Here is a 17,397-nt window from a genome sequence, read left to right as displayed (position 1 = left end):
CGCCTCGCTCGTGGCCTCTCCGGGGAGGAAAGGAATGTGTATGTGTGAGGGAGGGAGGGAGGGGGGCACAGAACTTCCAGCAAATTGAGCTGGAATTTTCAAAATCTCCGTTCCCTACAACCGCGGAAAACACTGCTGTTTTACTTCCCACCCCCTTCCCCTCCTCCTCGTTGTTGTGGGTTTTTTTTTGTTTGTTTTCTGGTTTGTTGGTGTTTTTGGGGTTTTTTTGGGTTTTTTTTTTTTAATTACTTTATTATTTTGGATCTTTTTGTAAGTTGCGCTCCCCGTCCGCACCCGCCCGCTCGGCGGCCGCGGGGCGACTCCGGCGGGGCTGGGGCTCGCCTTTGCCTGCCCGCCCGCCTGCCTGGCTTTTTTGCAGGGCTGCTGGGAGTTGTGAAGGCGTGTGAGAATCCTGGGAGCTGGTGATGTCAGACCGCTTGGGTCATTTGAAGGTTAGCAGCCTGGGAAGGGTTCACGGAAAGTTCACTCGCATATATTAGGCAATTCAATCTTTCATTCCCTGTGACACAAGTAGTAGGAAGTGAGCTGTTCAGAGGCAGAAGCATCTATTCACGGCCGAGGGGGATCCCGAGCCTCCACCGGAGCTGTTTTATCCCGGGGAGGTGGGCGATTGGCACGGCGTGGGACGCGGCACACACCCGGCAAGCGCCCCAGGAGCTGGACTGACTCTCAAGAAATTTTTGGGGGAAATTGATGGTAGTTAAAACTTGGAATGTTGCTCGCATCCCCCCATCTTGCTGGATTGGCTGGGCAGCCTGGAAAATGGTAAATGATCATTTGGATCAATTACAGGCTTTTAGCTGTGTTGTCTGTCATAATTCATGATTCTGGTCTGGGAAAAAGACCAACAGCCTACGTGCCAAAAAAGGGGCAGAGTTTGATGGAGTTGGGTGTACTTTTATGTGCCATTTTCCTCCACACCTAGAGGAAAGCACTTTTGCAGGCATTCTGTGCAGGGGGAATCATGTTTGACTGTATGGACGTTCTAGCAGTGAGCCCTGCTCAGATGCTGGATTTCTACACTGCGAGTCCGTCTTCCTGCATGCTCCAGGAGAAGGCTCTCAAAGCATGCTTCAGTGGATTGGCACAAACAGAGTGGCAACACCGGCACAGTGCTCAATGTAGGTCCCAACTGTTATTTTTCCACTTTAAAGCAATTACTATTATTATAGTTATTATTGTTGTTGTTGTTACTTAATTTATGTATTTACTTGCATGTTTTTAAAAAAGAAAGCCTGGTAATTAAGCACAGAGGTAATGAGGGGTGGGGTGAGTTTTTGTGCAAAATGTGGTTTGCAAGCTTCTTTTTTTCCTTTTGGCAAGAAAGGAAAAAGGAAAGAAGCACCGGACTTCTTTCTGTTTATCCCTTCTCATGTGGCATATTGATCCTAACAACAGTTGTGGATCCAAACAGAAACACATAAAATCGTAATGTAGTACAGCATAAACTTGCAAAACTTCAACCAGGGAAGGATGAATTTACATAACATCTCTCTGTCAGCTTTTTTTTTTCCCCCTCCTTAATCTAATTTTGTAGCACATTTGATAATCAGGAGGCATGTTGTCTTAAAGTGCATTTTAGCAGAGCAGCCAAGAAATTAAAATGTTGGTCTCTACAGCTCTTGCAAAGATGTGGAATTGCAATGGGTAGGTGCCATTCCAAAAATCAGACAGTAGTTATAAGTTTCCGAAGAAAAGGCAATATTTCTTTGTACTGACCTTGCTGCCACCTTTCTTCTTCACTTTGTTGCTCTAAGAAGTTGCTGTTTTGCTAGAAAACTACTTACTGTGAACACCCTTTGAGTTTAACCATCAATTATTTCTATACCTTGAGATTCAGACAGCGATGCACTGTTAACAGAGGAGTGAGAGTTAGTGGTAGGACACTTCTGAAAATGTGTTACTATGTTATAGGGTCTTGATTTGTTGCTGAAATATATAGATGATAAACAATAGCAGTATTTTAACACTCCAGTTTCAAGTTTGAGAAATGACAAAAAGTGCCAGAAAACATCCCCTTATACTATGCTTAAAAGCTTGCAGGATGCTTCACTGCTCTGACGGTGATTTAGATAAATGACTTGGCTATCTATCAAAATGTTTTTAGCACGCTCTCGGGCACTTCAGTACACCATTAACTGTATAATGCTGTTGCAAATTTCTGTTCTGTGGTATGTTAAAAAGTTAACTAGGAATTAGAAGAGTTCTCCCTTCGACATTTCAAAGGGGTGGAGTGGGTAATTGAAAAATAAATTTAACAGTGTTTGCTGAAATAGTGTGTTTCACTCGGAAAGTTTTCAGACACCATGACATTTGTGTGGGTTGAGTAATGAAAACAGAATTGTAAAAATCAGTGACTACCAGCCTACAACACTGCAAATGTTTTGATGTCTTTACAGTTAAAAGGAGACTGTGAAGTTCAGCATGGGATATTTATTTTCTTCGCACTGTTTTCAAAATGCTTCAAACAAAATATGAAACAGAGCTTTTACTTCAAAATAGTGTTACTAGCTATGGGAGAGCTTCAGTTAGCAAAAACAAAAATCCAAACCAGATGTTTTACTAAAAATGTGTTTTCCTCCTTTCATGGCTTAAACTTAAGTATAACTTCAGTGGTGATATTGCGGAAACTTGGAATTAAATAAACTTTCCTGAAGTAGGAACCATATATACTGTCATTAAAAGCTTACACTCACAAAATATTCTTTAAATAACTTCTGGCTTTAAAATGTCCTGCTCTTTCTCTTGTATGTTGTTAATACCTAGAAGCAGGATTCTTAAAAACAAAATATATAGTGTTTGTTCTTGGGCAAGTTAAACACAGGATTACCCTTATCAGAATGGAATGAGTGGTAAATATGTCATTTGCCTAGGGCCTGTGATAAGAGACAAGTGTTGATAACAGGGAAGTTTAGCTAATCAAAGAAACTCATATTAACAAGAGTAAATAAAAATACAGGATAATGCGTTCAGGAATCCAGTCTTGTAACTTCGTAAGCAGTAGGATTAATCTTCACTGCATGGGAATTTAAAATCGGGCCGAAACCTGAATCATAATACGGTGGCTGTAATTTGAACTGTGAAAGTTAATGGCATAAAAATGTGGAAAAACAATTTAGTTAGAGTCCAAATTAAGATTTCTGTTTGAAATATTAAAGCAAATTTTGTTTTCAGTTTTGAAGAAACTGTAAGCAGTTTATGCATGAGTAAATATATAAATGGATTATGAAATACTAGAATTCTCTTAAAGTGTAAGATTTTTATCTTGCATTTCATGAAAATATGCCAGAACCAGAATTTTTGTATTCCAGAGAGCTTTTAATAGTTTAAGGGTTGCTCCAGTGCTTATAAATACAAGGACAACAATGTTTAATTCTAACTCCAGCATTTCCTGATTCTCCATTTTTAAGAGGACCTCTGTGACTTAATGTAATGTAATAATAATCAAATTTTGTAATTGTTAGAAGCGTGATAGTAGGGTTTTTTTGGTCTAATTTGTTGTTTTATTTTTGGCTCTGCAGAAGAAAGCAGTACACCTGCAGCCATTGCCTTAGGCCTTAGAAATATTGCTTTGATAGAGACGTGATTGTAGAGTAAAAGGTAAATGGTTGTTGAGGGAATAGTACATGGATAGTGCAAACTCAGAGCAGGCCAGTAACAATCCCAGACAGCATCAGGGTTTCAGCTGAAATGCTGGCAAAATTGGCCATTGCAGGGTTTCGGGCAGAATGCTGTAGGTCTCCAACTTCAGCACATCTTCCCTACGTTAATCCTGTTACAATTCACTAAGCTAGTGCACTCCTGCAGCATCATGGATTTTCTAGTCCACGAGGGTCTGCAAAGTAAAAATAGAGGATAAGACGCAACCCAAACATGACCTTAACTTGTGTGGTATTTTTTCCTCTCCCCTGTGGGAGGAAAAACCTGCCCTGGGTTTGCAACACAACTGTTAGCCACTGCGTATTGCGCGGTGTGTTACAAGAACGCAAAAAACCCCCCTGATTTTGCACTCATATGAGTTTATGTTTTATGTGATTCTAGTTATATTGTTGTCGATTTAAAATGGAATTATTTGTTTGCAAAGAAAATTGTGGGGTCAGAAACGGGACTAGAACCAACGGCACTTTTAATCGTAATTCGTTCTCGCTTCTTTTGTCATAAGATAAAAATCAGGTTGGTATAATCAAATTAGACAAGGATAGTTCTTAAGAGGACAAAAGAGTTAAGATTGCAAGAATGAGTAATTTATAGTTTCTTAAGTAAGAATATTCTGCTTCCTCGTAGTGCAGTGGTAACAGATACTGAGAGAAAACCAGTAACTTTTGGTGAAACATGAGCTAACTAAATACTGCGGAAGTGGGAACAGGACAGGTCCTGAGAGAGGAGCTGCAAAGAATGGAGATCTGACCTTGGAAAAGCCTACTAAAAAGTCTTCATTAGTCTTCATTAATTAAACAGGCAAAAAACCAAATGAGCAGGCCCAAAACAAGAGTAAGTTTGTTTGGCATTATGTAGTGTTTCAGCTAATTATATCAAGTAGATGACTACTGCCTACTGCATTTCCTTAGGGTCAGAAGCATAAAACATTTGGTGAAGGCAAAACTTACGGACATGGCAGCAGAACACACTGGGATGTTGAGGCTTGTGTAGCATACAGTTCTAATTTCAGTTTGATAGGAAGTGCTTGCCTAGAGAGGAGCTAGCAGGTATTAACTTTCAGAAAGTTCATGAAGATGAGGCTCCAGAAAGCATGCGTTTTCCTTCAAAATTCTGGATTATTGCAATGTTTGGGTCAGGTTCCCATTCCCTGCAAGCACTGGAAACATCTGTGTTCAACAAAAAAAAAAAGCTCAATACTTTATTTTCTTTCATCTTTCTGAATTAAAAAACAAACATTTTGAAGTGAAGGACTTGTAATCTGCATTCCCAAGTATCAAATTGCTGCAGGTGTGTTTGCTAGTGCCCAGAAGGCAAGATCCGTTTGAACCAGGTTATTTTCTTTAAAGTTCATTTATAAACTTTACAGCTAAATCGCTAGGACTGGCTTGCTTAGGGATGGAGTCTTTGTTTAAATTTTTATACATCTAGCTTAATGCTCTGAAATATGTGATGAAAAAATGTTTGTTTCTGATCCACTTCATTAAAAAAAAAATTGCTTGGGGATATTTTTCTTCCAAAATAAAGGGGAAAACTATTCTCTACGTATACTGTGATGCAGTTAGTCTGATTCGACTGCTGGCACAAGAAAACTCTAATGGACATGCACCACTGTCAGAAACTCCTGCAGACAAAAATGATGAGAGGCGTTCGCTGGTGAAGTCAGGGTGGGAGAAGCTTGGAGGAAAAGCAATGTATTATCTTTGGGTGACTCCCTGCTTGCCTGATGAGTCTGTGCAGCAAAGGTGCAACTTGTCAGAACAAAATCAGGCTGCTGAGGCGATGCCTTGAAGAGGGCTACGGTGCAGTTAAGGAGTTGAAAGAGGGAGATAGTGTTTCAGACAGCGAAGTTAGTCATCCTCACATCCAGTTAAATCCCTACTTAGTGCTGAGCGGGTTTTGTTAACCATGCGTGCGTCACGCCGGCCCCGCAGCCCGGCCAAGCCGAGGGGCTTTGCTCGGGGGCGCCCGGAGAGCGAGGCGCCCTGCTCGGCGGATTACGGTCCCACCTCCCCGAAACACGCCAAGTGACTGGTTTTGCTCAGGTCTAATTTATATACCGCCCTTTACGCGGCCGATGAAGTGCGGCTGTGTTACACAGCCAGCATTTAGATTTGGGAGCGGGGCTGTGAAAGGGACATTGTGCTCGGAAGGACTGCTGTCTGCCGCGGTCGGCCACGCTATGCCCCGTCCTATTGAGACCTCAAAAGCAGAGCACAGCTGTGATGAGTTTCCAGATCTGTTTGGCCGTGGGGACCGGCCCTGGTATGCGTGCGAGCCGGGGGGGAACATCCCTCTCCCCTCAGAGTTTCTGCCTGGGGGGCTGGCAGCAGCTTCTGAGCAGTGAATTTACAGGGGCGGGCGGCCGGGGCCAAATTAGTTGTGGTTTCAGAGGGCTTTCCAGAGCTTTGCTAGGCTGTAGCACGCAGCCCCGTGAGGAAGGATATCAGTTGATGTATAAAATGGCCAAGGAACTTCGGTAAATAGACTTTACCCTTCAAATCCAGAGGTCCTGGCAGCAGCTGTGCGGGAGGGTGGGGTTGTACTTTTCCCCTTCCTGTACTTGGACACTTTTGATTATCCAGACTTTCTGGGGCTGAGCAGGGCTGCCTAATAACAAAGCCTGCATAATATAATTGCCTAAATAGGCCTATTGTCCTTTTCAAGTCACTGTGCTGTGAAATCTTTCAACTTTTTGCTGAAAATGTTGAATCTAACATTGAGATGGCTTAGTGGCTGCAGTGAGGAGGGGATCCTTTACCCTCATTTCTCATTGCTGAGTGGTTAAGAAGCTGATTATATTCCTGCCCCCTATTGATGTTTACTCCTTTTGGGAGGCAAATATTTTAGCCCCTTCTGGCAGGGTAAACTGCCAAAAGTAATAGGCCTGGAAATACAAAGCTATGATTGATTTTGACCTTTGCTCATGTGCATGAAGTCTGTCCCCATGCACTGTGACCCATGCCACTTCTTGGTGAAACCCAAGCCCTTTCAAACCAAATGGAACCACGAAAATACAAGCCGCAAAATGCTCAAAACTATTCTAAAGTAACAGAATAATAATTTTCTCTGTGCTTCAGGAAAAAGTACAGACAGGAGGGTAACAAAACTGGATTTTCTAGCAGGCAAACCAGGGGTAATGTCTCACTGCTGCCGCCTTTTTATGAGAACCATATTCCAGGTGTAAAAGGAACAAACTGATATAATGTAGAAATGATTCTATGCAGTTTTTTGGTCACAGTAATCTTACCTGTTCCTCCTAATTGTAAGCTGTAAAGAACTTGCATCCAAAACCATGGATTTCAAACTGTCTTTTAAAAAATAATCTAAGGTCTGGGATTTCATTAATTTGTCATTGCGTGAGCAAATGTGTTTCAAAAGTTTAAATGTCAGAAACAGTAGCCTAAAGTTAGCATCCTAAATCCGCATTTCATGGCTTCATTTCCAAATATGTTGAGCATCTAGGAGCTCCCTCAGTACTTTTTAAACCAGGCCATATATTTGAATGATCAAATACTATTTAAAACCTTCATTTAATATTAAAAATGTTTACAGGACTGTTCCACTTCCCCCAAACTACATGAAAAAGTAATTCAGTGACAGTGGTCACAACATCCACAGTGAAAATAGAGACACTTAGATGACAAAAAAAATATTACTCCCTTTCCATAAATTTACAAATCAGCTGAGTTTTTTAGTTGTATTTTGTCTGACTCACAGGTTTCTCCCGATTCTCTGTTTGCTTCTCTGCAATAAAGCCTGCTCAGCAGATATTAATTGTGGTATAGACTTTAATAGCTAGATTATCTTCTTCATATACTCACTCATCATTTGCAGCTGCTCAGGATTGCTTTCCTAGTGGCAGCAAATTAATATGACTTTGGTCACTGCATTTTGCTTATTTGGGGGGGGAGGGAGGAGGGGAAATCTAGCTTTCTTCAGCTCATTTTAGTAATCTGAATAGGAGCGTAGAACTTGCATCATGTGACAGGGCAGCTCACCAGCATGGGGTCCCTGTGTGAGAACCTCCCTTGTACATGACAATCTGATAAGGATATCATGTGGTTTAGAAACACATTCCCACAATGTTCACTGCTTTGTCCCTTTATTTGGGAGTGGGCAGGAAAAAAACTTTTAACAAACTAGTGCTAGCCCTTATATAACTGACCCCACTTTCTTTTAGTGTTCTGTTTGAGCCTTGCAGCTTCTTCAAATACTTTTGTTAAGAGAGATGGAAATATAATCCAGCAAGTCTGTGTTAAAGAATCTTAGACACAAAGTATATAATATACCTTCTGTTCCCCTTGGACAAGGTGATTTTTCTTTCCCCTGCTTATACCATATATAAACTGAATATTATAAAACTATGCAAGTTAAATATACACATGCAGGCAACACTTGTATAGGTTTAATAGGTGAAGCTTGAATGAGTATTTATAAATTCTCAGAGCGCTCTGGATCTTCACCACTAAGGACATGAAGTCCATCCATAGTTTGGAAGGATTTCCGTTTTATGCACTTTCAGTGACTTACATTTTACCCTCTAAGTGCGTCCCCTAAGAAAAAAAGCAGAGAAATGTCTCACAACAAAAAGATTTTTTAGCACCGCTTAGTTTCTTTTAATGGTTTGGAGGCTGACTTTCCATTGAACCATAATATTTTTCTCTAGGCTCACATTGTATTTTTAGCAAGGATCTTTGAACAATAAAATGACAAATTAAGGATGTCTTTGTCTTTTACAGCCTTATCTAGTGAAGCACTTAAATGCACTCAACCCTCCACCCTTGATTTTAATAGGAGTTTCAGACACAGAATGGTTGTATGAGTGAGCCTTTAGTGTATTTATGTACCAGTACTTTTAGGAAATACCAGTAGAAGTTCATGTCACTGTGCTGGATGTTCAGCACAATGAACATCCAACATCTCTTCTTAAAAGAAAGAAGGATCATTCTTCTCGTAAAGACGTGTAGCAGAGGTGTGGAACAATTAAACAGGTTGACCAGTGTTGCACCAACTGGAGACAAAAAACACGGTTTGATTTAACACAGATTTCCTTCAGTGGGTGCTTTGGTTATAGAAAGCCATTTGTGCCTGTAAGATAGTAACAGTGGAAGAAATGGTTCAATTACCCCCTCCCCAAAACCAAACCAAAACAACCTCTCCCCCCAAAAAAACCCCAAAACAAATCAAAAGAAAACCAACCAAAAATAAAACCCCACCTCACCAAAACAGTTAAAGAACTCAAAAAGTCTCTTGAATCCTGCAATTTAATTTTTTTAAAAATCTGAATGCAGCGTGAGGTAATTCCTGAAGTGGCCACTAAACCACTCTGGTGGTCCTCTCTGCCAAACTGGCTGATGACACAGCAGCGCATCATACAGAGGCGTGTATCTCATCTACAAGACTTCCTTCATCTTCCAGTCTTGTACCAGAATCACTCCTCTGCCAGCTGGTGACTGATCCAGGAGGATTTCTAGGTTCTTGCATGATAAATGAATGTAACAGCGTCTGAGTTAAGTGTTTCACTTGTTCATAAATACCAGTCTGGGACAGAGATGTTCAGGAACATGCAGCTGTGCCCTGGCTTTTGGGGGTCTCAGAGCCTCCAGAACTATTGCTCAGGGACTGGCTGTGGACAGAACCCAGGGCAGAAAACAGGCTCCTCTGCCACTTTAATTCCTCATCTTCTACTCAAAAACTCACAAGACGACCAGGGTTGCCTGTCTTTCCAAGACTGAACATTCACTCGCACATGAAGAAAAAGGAGTTGGAAAACTGTGTCACAGTGCCATCTGGCGATACCTGACACCCAGACCTCCCCCTGGGCAAGGGCTGTGGATCTGCAGGCAGATACTTCCCCCAGGAACTTGGTTTAGGCACAGGGAAATGCCTGTGCCCCCCAAAGCTTGACTCTCTCTGGGCATTTTGCACTCCTCTCTGTGTTACTCTAGTTAAGAGATCCTAACTTCTCCACAAACTTTCCCTCCTTCACAGAGATCCACCCTCACTGACCCACCAGCCTGTGGTTTTTGGCTTAGGGCACAAGTCAAAGGACTGGCTGAAATGTCACACATGGGTGAACATTTTTATTACTAAGATCAGGTCCTGAGCTTGGGGGCTCTTTCTTTGGTTTTAAGCCATTGTTCATACTAGTGCCTTTCAACTTGTGGTCTGAGGAGGTTTTTCCTTTTCCCCCTCATCTTGCAGAGTAATCCTTTGCATTGCTTTGTTGTTTGAGTTTCCTCTTCTCATTCAGTTGATGAAGAAATTTTATTAGTTACTGGATGGGGGTATATGTCAAATCCTGCTTAGAGGTTAGCAGGAAAGTCTTGGACTTTCTAAAAATCCTTCTGATTTCACTCCACACTTCGAACACGAAAGTGTAAAATGCAGAACAAATGGCAAATCACCTATGTCTTTCAGTGTCTTTGATCAGGGGAGCTAACAGGGGAAGCTACTTTTCCCAAGTCTTCATCCCCCAGTGAACCTCTGCCTTCCTCTCTCCATTTGGAGAATGTTCCATTTGAACATTCCAGCTGTGTTTTTCTAGTTGCACATATAGTCACATGCTATGCAGGTTAGGTATGTGAACTACTCATCTTTCTATGCTTTGCACGTATTGCCACATTCACTTCTCTGAGACCACACCAAGAAGGACCCATTATCTCCCTGAAGTTTTGAAAAGAGGCCTTCAGCTGCCTGCAAGAAGTCAGAGCTGACTCATATCCTTCTGTGTTTTTTTTTTTTTTTCTCTTCCTTATCCAAATCCTTTCCTTTCTCTGTGTTTTGGAGAAGTCCTGAAAGACTTTTGTGGTTAAAGCACGAGCTATGTGTTAGGAAGCACTGCCTGTCTGGAGGGAGTTTGGGAAAATAGCTGTTCCCTTCTCCCTGAAATGGAGTCCTTTATGAACACTGCAGTTGTTCACAGGGGCTATTTTCACCTTCACCAAAATGTGGAAGCAGAGCTCAGTTACAGCACGGTACACTGGCACTGCCCAGTAGTACTGTGTTTGTTACGGTTTTGCTAACTTGAATTTCTGTGCAGAACAAGAAAATACTGACGAAAAGAGGTTAGGAAGGAATGACGCAATTAAATGAGATTAAATCAGAGCGTTGGTTTCCTTGGAACACATATTTGGCTTTTTATCAACAGTCTTTTCCCCATTTTTCAAATAAACACATATTTTCACATGATAACTCTATTTGAAATATTAATCCTTCCAGGGCTGCATTACCTTTGTTTCTTCTTCAAAGTCCATTACTATGAAAAGGTTGCTGTTCCTTAGGCTGTTTCAGCTTCAAAAGAATTTTAGGGCCTGGTCTATTGGAAAGCTTGGGGGTATAATTAGTGAAAATGGAAATAGATGGAAGAGAAATTTAGTTCCTGATGTTTTAATTTAGTGTGGTACTGCCATGTGTTGTTGAAGAGGATTCTTAAAGGCAAACATAATTATTTCATTATGGTCTTCAGAATGCTTTCTTTGGTCTTAATGACAAGAAGCTGCATAAGGAGTCATACATTTTAATTAGACCTTCTTATATTTACATCAGATAAATAACAAATAACTGATGAAAAACAAGTCTTCTGAATGGATGATTTCACACAGAGCTCTGGTTACAGTTTAATGATAACACATTTCTCTTGTTTTGCATTTTAATTATGTAGCATTACTACTTTATCAGAGATCTCAAATACGGTTATTTCCATCCATTTCATTAGATTCACAACTTCTTTATATGAATCTGAAGATAAAAGGTATTTTTCAACATATATACCTGAAAATTAGTTTCCAGCTTTATTAATTTCATTTTGAATTAATTTCTTACATTTCGATACTTTTTTTTTTTGTGATAATCTCCAGTAAAGCTAGTGGGAAGAAGAGTCAGACCTTTTCCTGTGTCTTCAATTATCTACATAAGAGCAAGTCCTGCCATGGTTAAAAACCCAAAGGTCAAGAAGTATGAAATTGTAGGGCTTGTAGTGGAATTTTCTAAGGAAAACTTGGGTCCATCTTTCTCACCAGTATAGTTGAAAGTTTCATTCATTTGAAAATGCTACCAATACCTTTTTATAATTGTGTGTATACTTCTGTGTGCATTTAAAATAATTTTATTTTTAATGAAATTTTCTTTACCCCGTGTATCGGACGCTGCAATACCAGGAGAAATTATTTTAGAGTTTTGCTGCTTGGAAGATTCTTCCATGTTAGCAAGCTCTCCAGCCTTTCATTTTTGTAACAAAACATATTTCATATGATTAATTCCTCAGAGTATAACAAACGCTAATTGTTGTTATTGATTTTAAATTTCGCAACCATTACAAGTAACCCAGATGAGTGGCAGATAAAGAGTAATAATCCATGGAGTTCTGAAGTGTTTCATGTTTGTCTGTAGTACTTTAAGTGATCAATAGTAACTGCCCCATTGAAACTAACTGCTGTATCAAATAACAGTAAATCAAATGAATGTGCTTACAGATTATTTATTGAAAGCTCTAATTGTTCACTGGGGCCCTGCTTATCTCAGGAAACAATAGAAGGCAGTGATCAGGCAAACTGGTTTGCAAATGCCGGGGGTGCCATGAAACAGCAGGGTCTCCCTGTTCCTGGGTGGTATGAGAGCTTTCCAGAATGTGCCCTTGTCCCACTGGGATTGTTTGGTTCCAGGGTAAGGTGGTCAGAGGTGAATTTTCTCAGAGAGCATCCCTTGAGCTCACAGGTTACACTTTTTAAAAATTACTGTTTTTATAGGTTGTCACCTTTGGGTGGCAAACTTGTGTCTGGTGGGTAAAGTGTGGGAAAAGAACTAAGAAGATTTCCCAAAGTTTCTGACAGGTCCATGTAATGAAAAACAAAACAGGATCAGACCTTAGGAGAGGAAGTAATAAAAAGCATACTAAACTTACTCTGTGGAAAGCTTGCCTAGTTTATGTTATAGTTTGGGGCAACTCTATGCAGCTGTGCAGTTGTCAGACTTGTGCAAATACTAAGAAATTAAAAGCAATGATTTCTGACCAACAACCTTCCACTGCTGATTTTACTAATTCCTTAAAATGGCTGCTCTGCCTTGTCACAGTGACTCAGTGAAGTATTAGTGCCGCAGGTTGGAGGTTTACTGGACCTTCAAGTGAAATGGGTAGTCTTACAGACACTTTCACAGCTATCTACATTTTTCTGATAGCCGTGGTGTGTTGGCAATAATACTTTGCTCTGTCTTCAGAATCCTCTGGCTATTGGCAGAAGCACTAAAAGAGTCCTTGAGAAAGTTTGGGAAGATGGCATTGAATGAGCTGTGGCAACTTGGAAAAGCATTTGTAAAACTTAGCTTGATTTCTCTAGAAAATAATGGCTCAAATCTCTCAAACATGGCAGGAAAAGGGGCTTTTCCCCCCTAAAAAAGAGCAAGTTTTATGAAACATAATTATATGCATAGTATAAGTGCATACTCATAATATAGACATTTTAAAATTATTAAGCACAGTAACCAGAGATCTTCTGGATTTTAACCTCATAGGGGAAAAATAACTTCACTTTTTTGAAGCATGTTTTGCCTTAAAGTTCTTGGGACATCAGCTACTAGGACTGAATGTTGCTTTTTCAGTTCTTTGCAAACAGAGTACTTTCTTTTTGTCACATTCTGTATAAGGTATGGCTGATATTTTTCCTGTTTCCAAGGCTGGGATATTGTGGTCAGTTGTGAGTAGCTTATCTGGGAAAAAAAAAGTCACTGTTGAAGGTAGGTATTGAATAAGAAAGACCACGTGACTAGGAAATACTGTTAGTACATATGTGTTTTCTTGAAGTACAGTGTGTGCATATTTTTTTTCTCTTTCAAGTGAGAATGGTAATGATAGACAACATACAGATAAAATTACGAGCATTCCTCACTCCAAGGGTTTAATGGGAAAATCTACTTCAGGTGGAGAATAGGAAAAGAGAATATTGGAAAATGTGCCCTCCGGTCACGGTACTCATATTGTCTCCAGGCTCTTGTGAATGTCTTATTTTATTGATCTTAGATCTTCTAGGCAGAGTGTGGAAGTGTGCTCTGAGCTACAGTCAAGAGCACTTCTACTGGTTGGCTCTGGGACACCGTGCTCTTTCCCATATTTCAGCTTTTGCTGGGCCTGCTGTGAGAGGGGCAGAGGGATGTTTGTCATGTTAACCTCACTGATGGAAAGTTAAAAGGGAAAAAAAACCAAACCAGAACAAAATATTTTATAAACTCAATGTCAGGGTGTTGTGAATTACAAGGAAAGGAAATTTGGTAGTGTCTTAGTTTTCATGTTACCTTCCCCACTGTGTTACCATTTTTTTGTCTGGCAGGTATTCAATTCAAAAATATTTAAATTCTGCTCATGCGAGCATTACAGCTTGGTAAACTTCATATTTTATTTGCTCTCTCCAAAGATAGCGACAAAGTTCTTAAATATTCCGTAAACTGGAATTACTTACATTAGCATCAGAAATGTTGGGTGAGCTGCTCTTAGTACTGCACTGTCCTAGTCTGGCATGCTGAGGGGATGAAGGAGAGCAGAGTATGTCCCTGTTTTGGTCTCAGATATTGCAAATGCACGTGTGCTGTAGGATGCCAGAAAGGTTAAGTTTTGGTCTGACTGTCCTTCTATTTGCAGATAAGCTCAAGTGATGAAAGCCATGTTTTTCCTGTTATTGTGTCATGTCTACATGGAAATAATGGATTGTTTTAATTATACCCCCACAGTTGCAACAGAGCAACAACATGGATGCAGTTAGGCTAGTGTAAGGAATAGTCTTAACACTTACTTAGAAAGTGTGCTGCGTGGATGTAAAACATACATATACAAGCAGAGATAGCCCAGAGGTTCACTGCAGTGATGCTGGGGCATGGGAGATGTGTACTGGAATATCTGCCAGGTTTGAGAAGCTACCTTTGCTTCTCCCAGCCTACACACTGCCGTGTCCTCTTGCAGGAGGCTGCTGCTGAACAGCAGCAGGAAACTCATGGCTCCATTTCATGGCCTGAGCCTTGCCAGCTTCAGCAAATGGCCCTGGGTTGGAGGGGCATGGCTGGGAGGCTGGAAGTGTGCTCTCTGCCCCTCCCCACTCTGCCAGAGTGTAGGTGACCTCTGGGAAGGGGCCAAAGGGTGGCTGCCTGGGGTGTGCTGGTTCAGCAGGTTTCATCCCAGCTTCGTTGTGGTATGAAGCGTTACTCGATAAGGAGTCGTAGCTCTGGGTGGCATAACATGAAACAAAGGTCTGCAGCGAGGGCCCAAGAGTGAGATCCCAAGCAAGGAGATATAAAGCTTCACAGTTGTCCATTGCCATGTAAAAAAGGCAAGTGCTGTGTGACAGGGCTGTCAAAGAAAAATAAGGAGTTAGACATCCTTCTCAAACGAAATCAAAACTTAGAATTAGCAAAGCAATAAAAGCCTTCTAAAGTGAAAGCTGGAAACAATACATTTTTAATAAAATGGGCAGTTACTCTAATTGCTGAACCCCTACTGTTCAATTTCTTTTAGTGCCCTTATTCATTAAATTCAGCATGCTTATACTTATTATTTACAGATGTATGCGTTTTAACTTGTTTATAGAAACCGTGCCTTGCAGAAAGCTGTGGATGGTATAATACTAATTTGTGTTTATTGCTGCCTATAATATGCAATTTTAAAAACAATTAAAGATAGCAGTGGAGCTCATCATTGGAGCCAACCTCCAACTGCCCATGGAAAGTAAAATATTAGTACCGTGTGCTGCCTAAAAGGTTATAGGCCATTTGTAGTAAGTTGATAACATACCCATTAATGAAGAATTTACCTGTTCTTAAGGATTTTAAGCTCAGCAGTCTAGTTTCTAGATAATGTTCTGATGTAACCCATTTAAACATATGTGATGGAGTTCATAATTGCCCTTGTAAATGGGTATAAAAAGGAGGGTATATAAATCAATTAGTGATATCCAGCAGTGTGGCTGTAATACAAATTAATTGTAATGATAAGCATTTTAACTGCTACTCTTACTAACTCAAAGTAGTTTTGATTACTGAATTGGCTCTTGTTGAGTCACTCTATTAATTTTAAGGTTTGAAAGCACTTAAAGATCAAAATGTTCTGAACTAATGGTCCTAAAATTTGAGAAACAAAATATGTAAAATATTACACAGCAAGTCAGTTTTACGGCATTTCCAAAGAGAGCACAATAGTTTTATTTTATCCATGTGGTACTGAACAACTGTGTAATAGTATTACATGATTAAAGATATTAAAACACTCCTTTTCTTGCTGGATTCAAGCCACAGCAAAAAGTCATGATGAATAGTGTCATAAGATATGTCGAGTATATAGAAAATAAAAAATTGTTTTGGCAGGCATAGTAATACCAAAAACTAGTACCAACTTGGATAGGAGGTGAGTTTTGAAGAATAAAAAAATTCCTAAAAGGACTTGAAAATAAAAATCCTCAAAATACTATATAACATTTAATAACTGTAAATGGAGACTTTATGACTTAGTAAAATATCTGGATGTGTGTAGAGATTATAGCAACTATTTCATTGCCCTTCCAATTTTCGTTTCTTACTGATGATACTGGGTCAGGGTTTTCTCCCATTTATGTTTACAAGTCAAGAGTCTTTTTTAAAATCAGTAGAGTAGCAACACCATAAAACATAGCTGAAAAAAGGAGTCAGACCCCTTTTATTTTTAAGTGTTTCTTTCCTTACAGCGGGCCTTTTTAAAAAATTTTTGATCCCGTGGGGAAAGCACTGAATTTGTTACACCACATTTGTATCAATAGGCCACAGAAATAGGCTTCGTTTTCATAAATAGAGAATAAAGAGGGCAGAGTTCTCATCCTCTCTACATTTGTGTCTCTTCTTTGCCTGTGCCACTTTATTCCACATAAGGATCTGACCATAGGAATTCACAGCTAAAGAAGCCGGGGCCTGAATTGTAAGAAAACTTAATTTTCAAAGGAAAATTTAACTTCCTGCAGATGATGGTCCAATTATGTATTTTTTTTTAAAGAAGATCCTATTTTTCAGTTTTGCAGTAATGCAGAATTTTCACTTGAGACTGATGTGGTTTTGCATGGTAATGGACAGGCAGAAAATCACCGACCTGAAAAAACTACAGAGCTAGCATCTTTCGGATGTTTTTCTTCAGTTTTCCATACGATTTATTTTTTTCATTTAACATGTTTTCTTTTTCATTTCGAAGGTAGGCTCCTAATACAAAGTGATGAGCTGCTGCCCTGTAAACTCTGCCTGCCAAACCCTGCGGCCATCCTGTCTCTACTCTTACTTTCACCCTGGCTCACTGATGGTGTCTGCCTGGCCATTTATTTAGCGAAAGACGCTCCTGTTCTCAGTTACTAGCACATCATTAAGTCTCGCTGTCTTGAGAGTAACACAGGTATAACCAGATGCAGTTCTTGGCCCTGATATAATTAATCCTGACAAGCTTTCTGCTTTCCACGTTTGCTCAGGTGTAAATGCGTCTCTCTGGCTATATGGAAGCGTAAACCCAAATGTAGAACTGCTTTGCTGACATAACTGTTGGGGAAAAAAAAAAATCAGCCTGAAGAGCAGTATAATTTTCTTTGAAAAGGTGCTGTTAGTTATACATACTACCTCAGGGTTTAGTGGAGCTGGTGCTTGAGAACCAGGAATTGCAAACCTATGGAGCAGCTGCTGCCTCCTCATTGTCCTTTACTGCTAGCTGTAGTAAATATGTGTGTAGAG

At 40.1% G+C, this 17,397-nt stretch overlaps 1 protein-coding gene across 11 annotated transcripts in view; it reads left to right on the top strand.

The window, feature by feature from the left end:
- The window catches only part of RARB (retinoic acid receptor beta), a 317,576-nt gene that overhangs the window by 224,625 nt on the left and 75,554 nt on the right, over positions 1-17,397 (top strand). The window contains exon 1 of one of the 11 annotated variants that reach the window (XM_042043060.1): positions 56-1,142. The exons of 9 other annotated variants lie outside the window; for them this stretch is intronic. In XM_042043060.1, coding sequence (XP_041898994.1) covers positions 986-1,142 — 157 coding nt within the window. In that variant the 5' untranslated portion in view covers positions 56-985. Of the gene's footprint in view, positions 1-55; positions 1,143-17,397 lie in introns of those variants that run through there. One more of the 11 variants, XM_042043059.1, reaches the window with a different exon arrangement.

This window comes from Corvus kubaryi, unplaced genomic scaffold (assembly GCF_017639235.1).
Source record: "Corvus kubaryi isolate FWS band 111438036 unplaced genomic scaffold, C.kubaryi_AGA036_p1.0 37398, whole genome shotgun sequence".
Taxonomy (NCBI): domain Eukaryota; kingdom Metazoa; phylum Chordata; class Aves; order Passeriformes; family Corvidae; genus Corvus; species Corvus kubaryi.
Note: the sequence above shows the minus strand (reverse complement) of the source record. Positions and strands in the feature narration are given on the sequence as shown.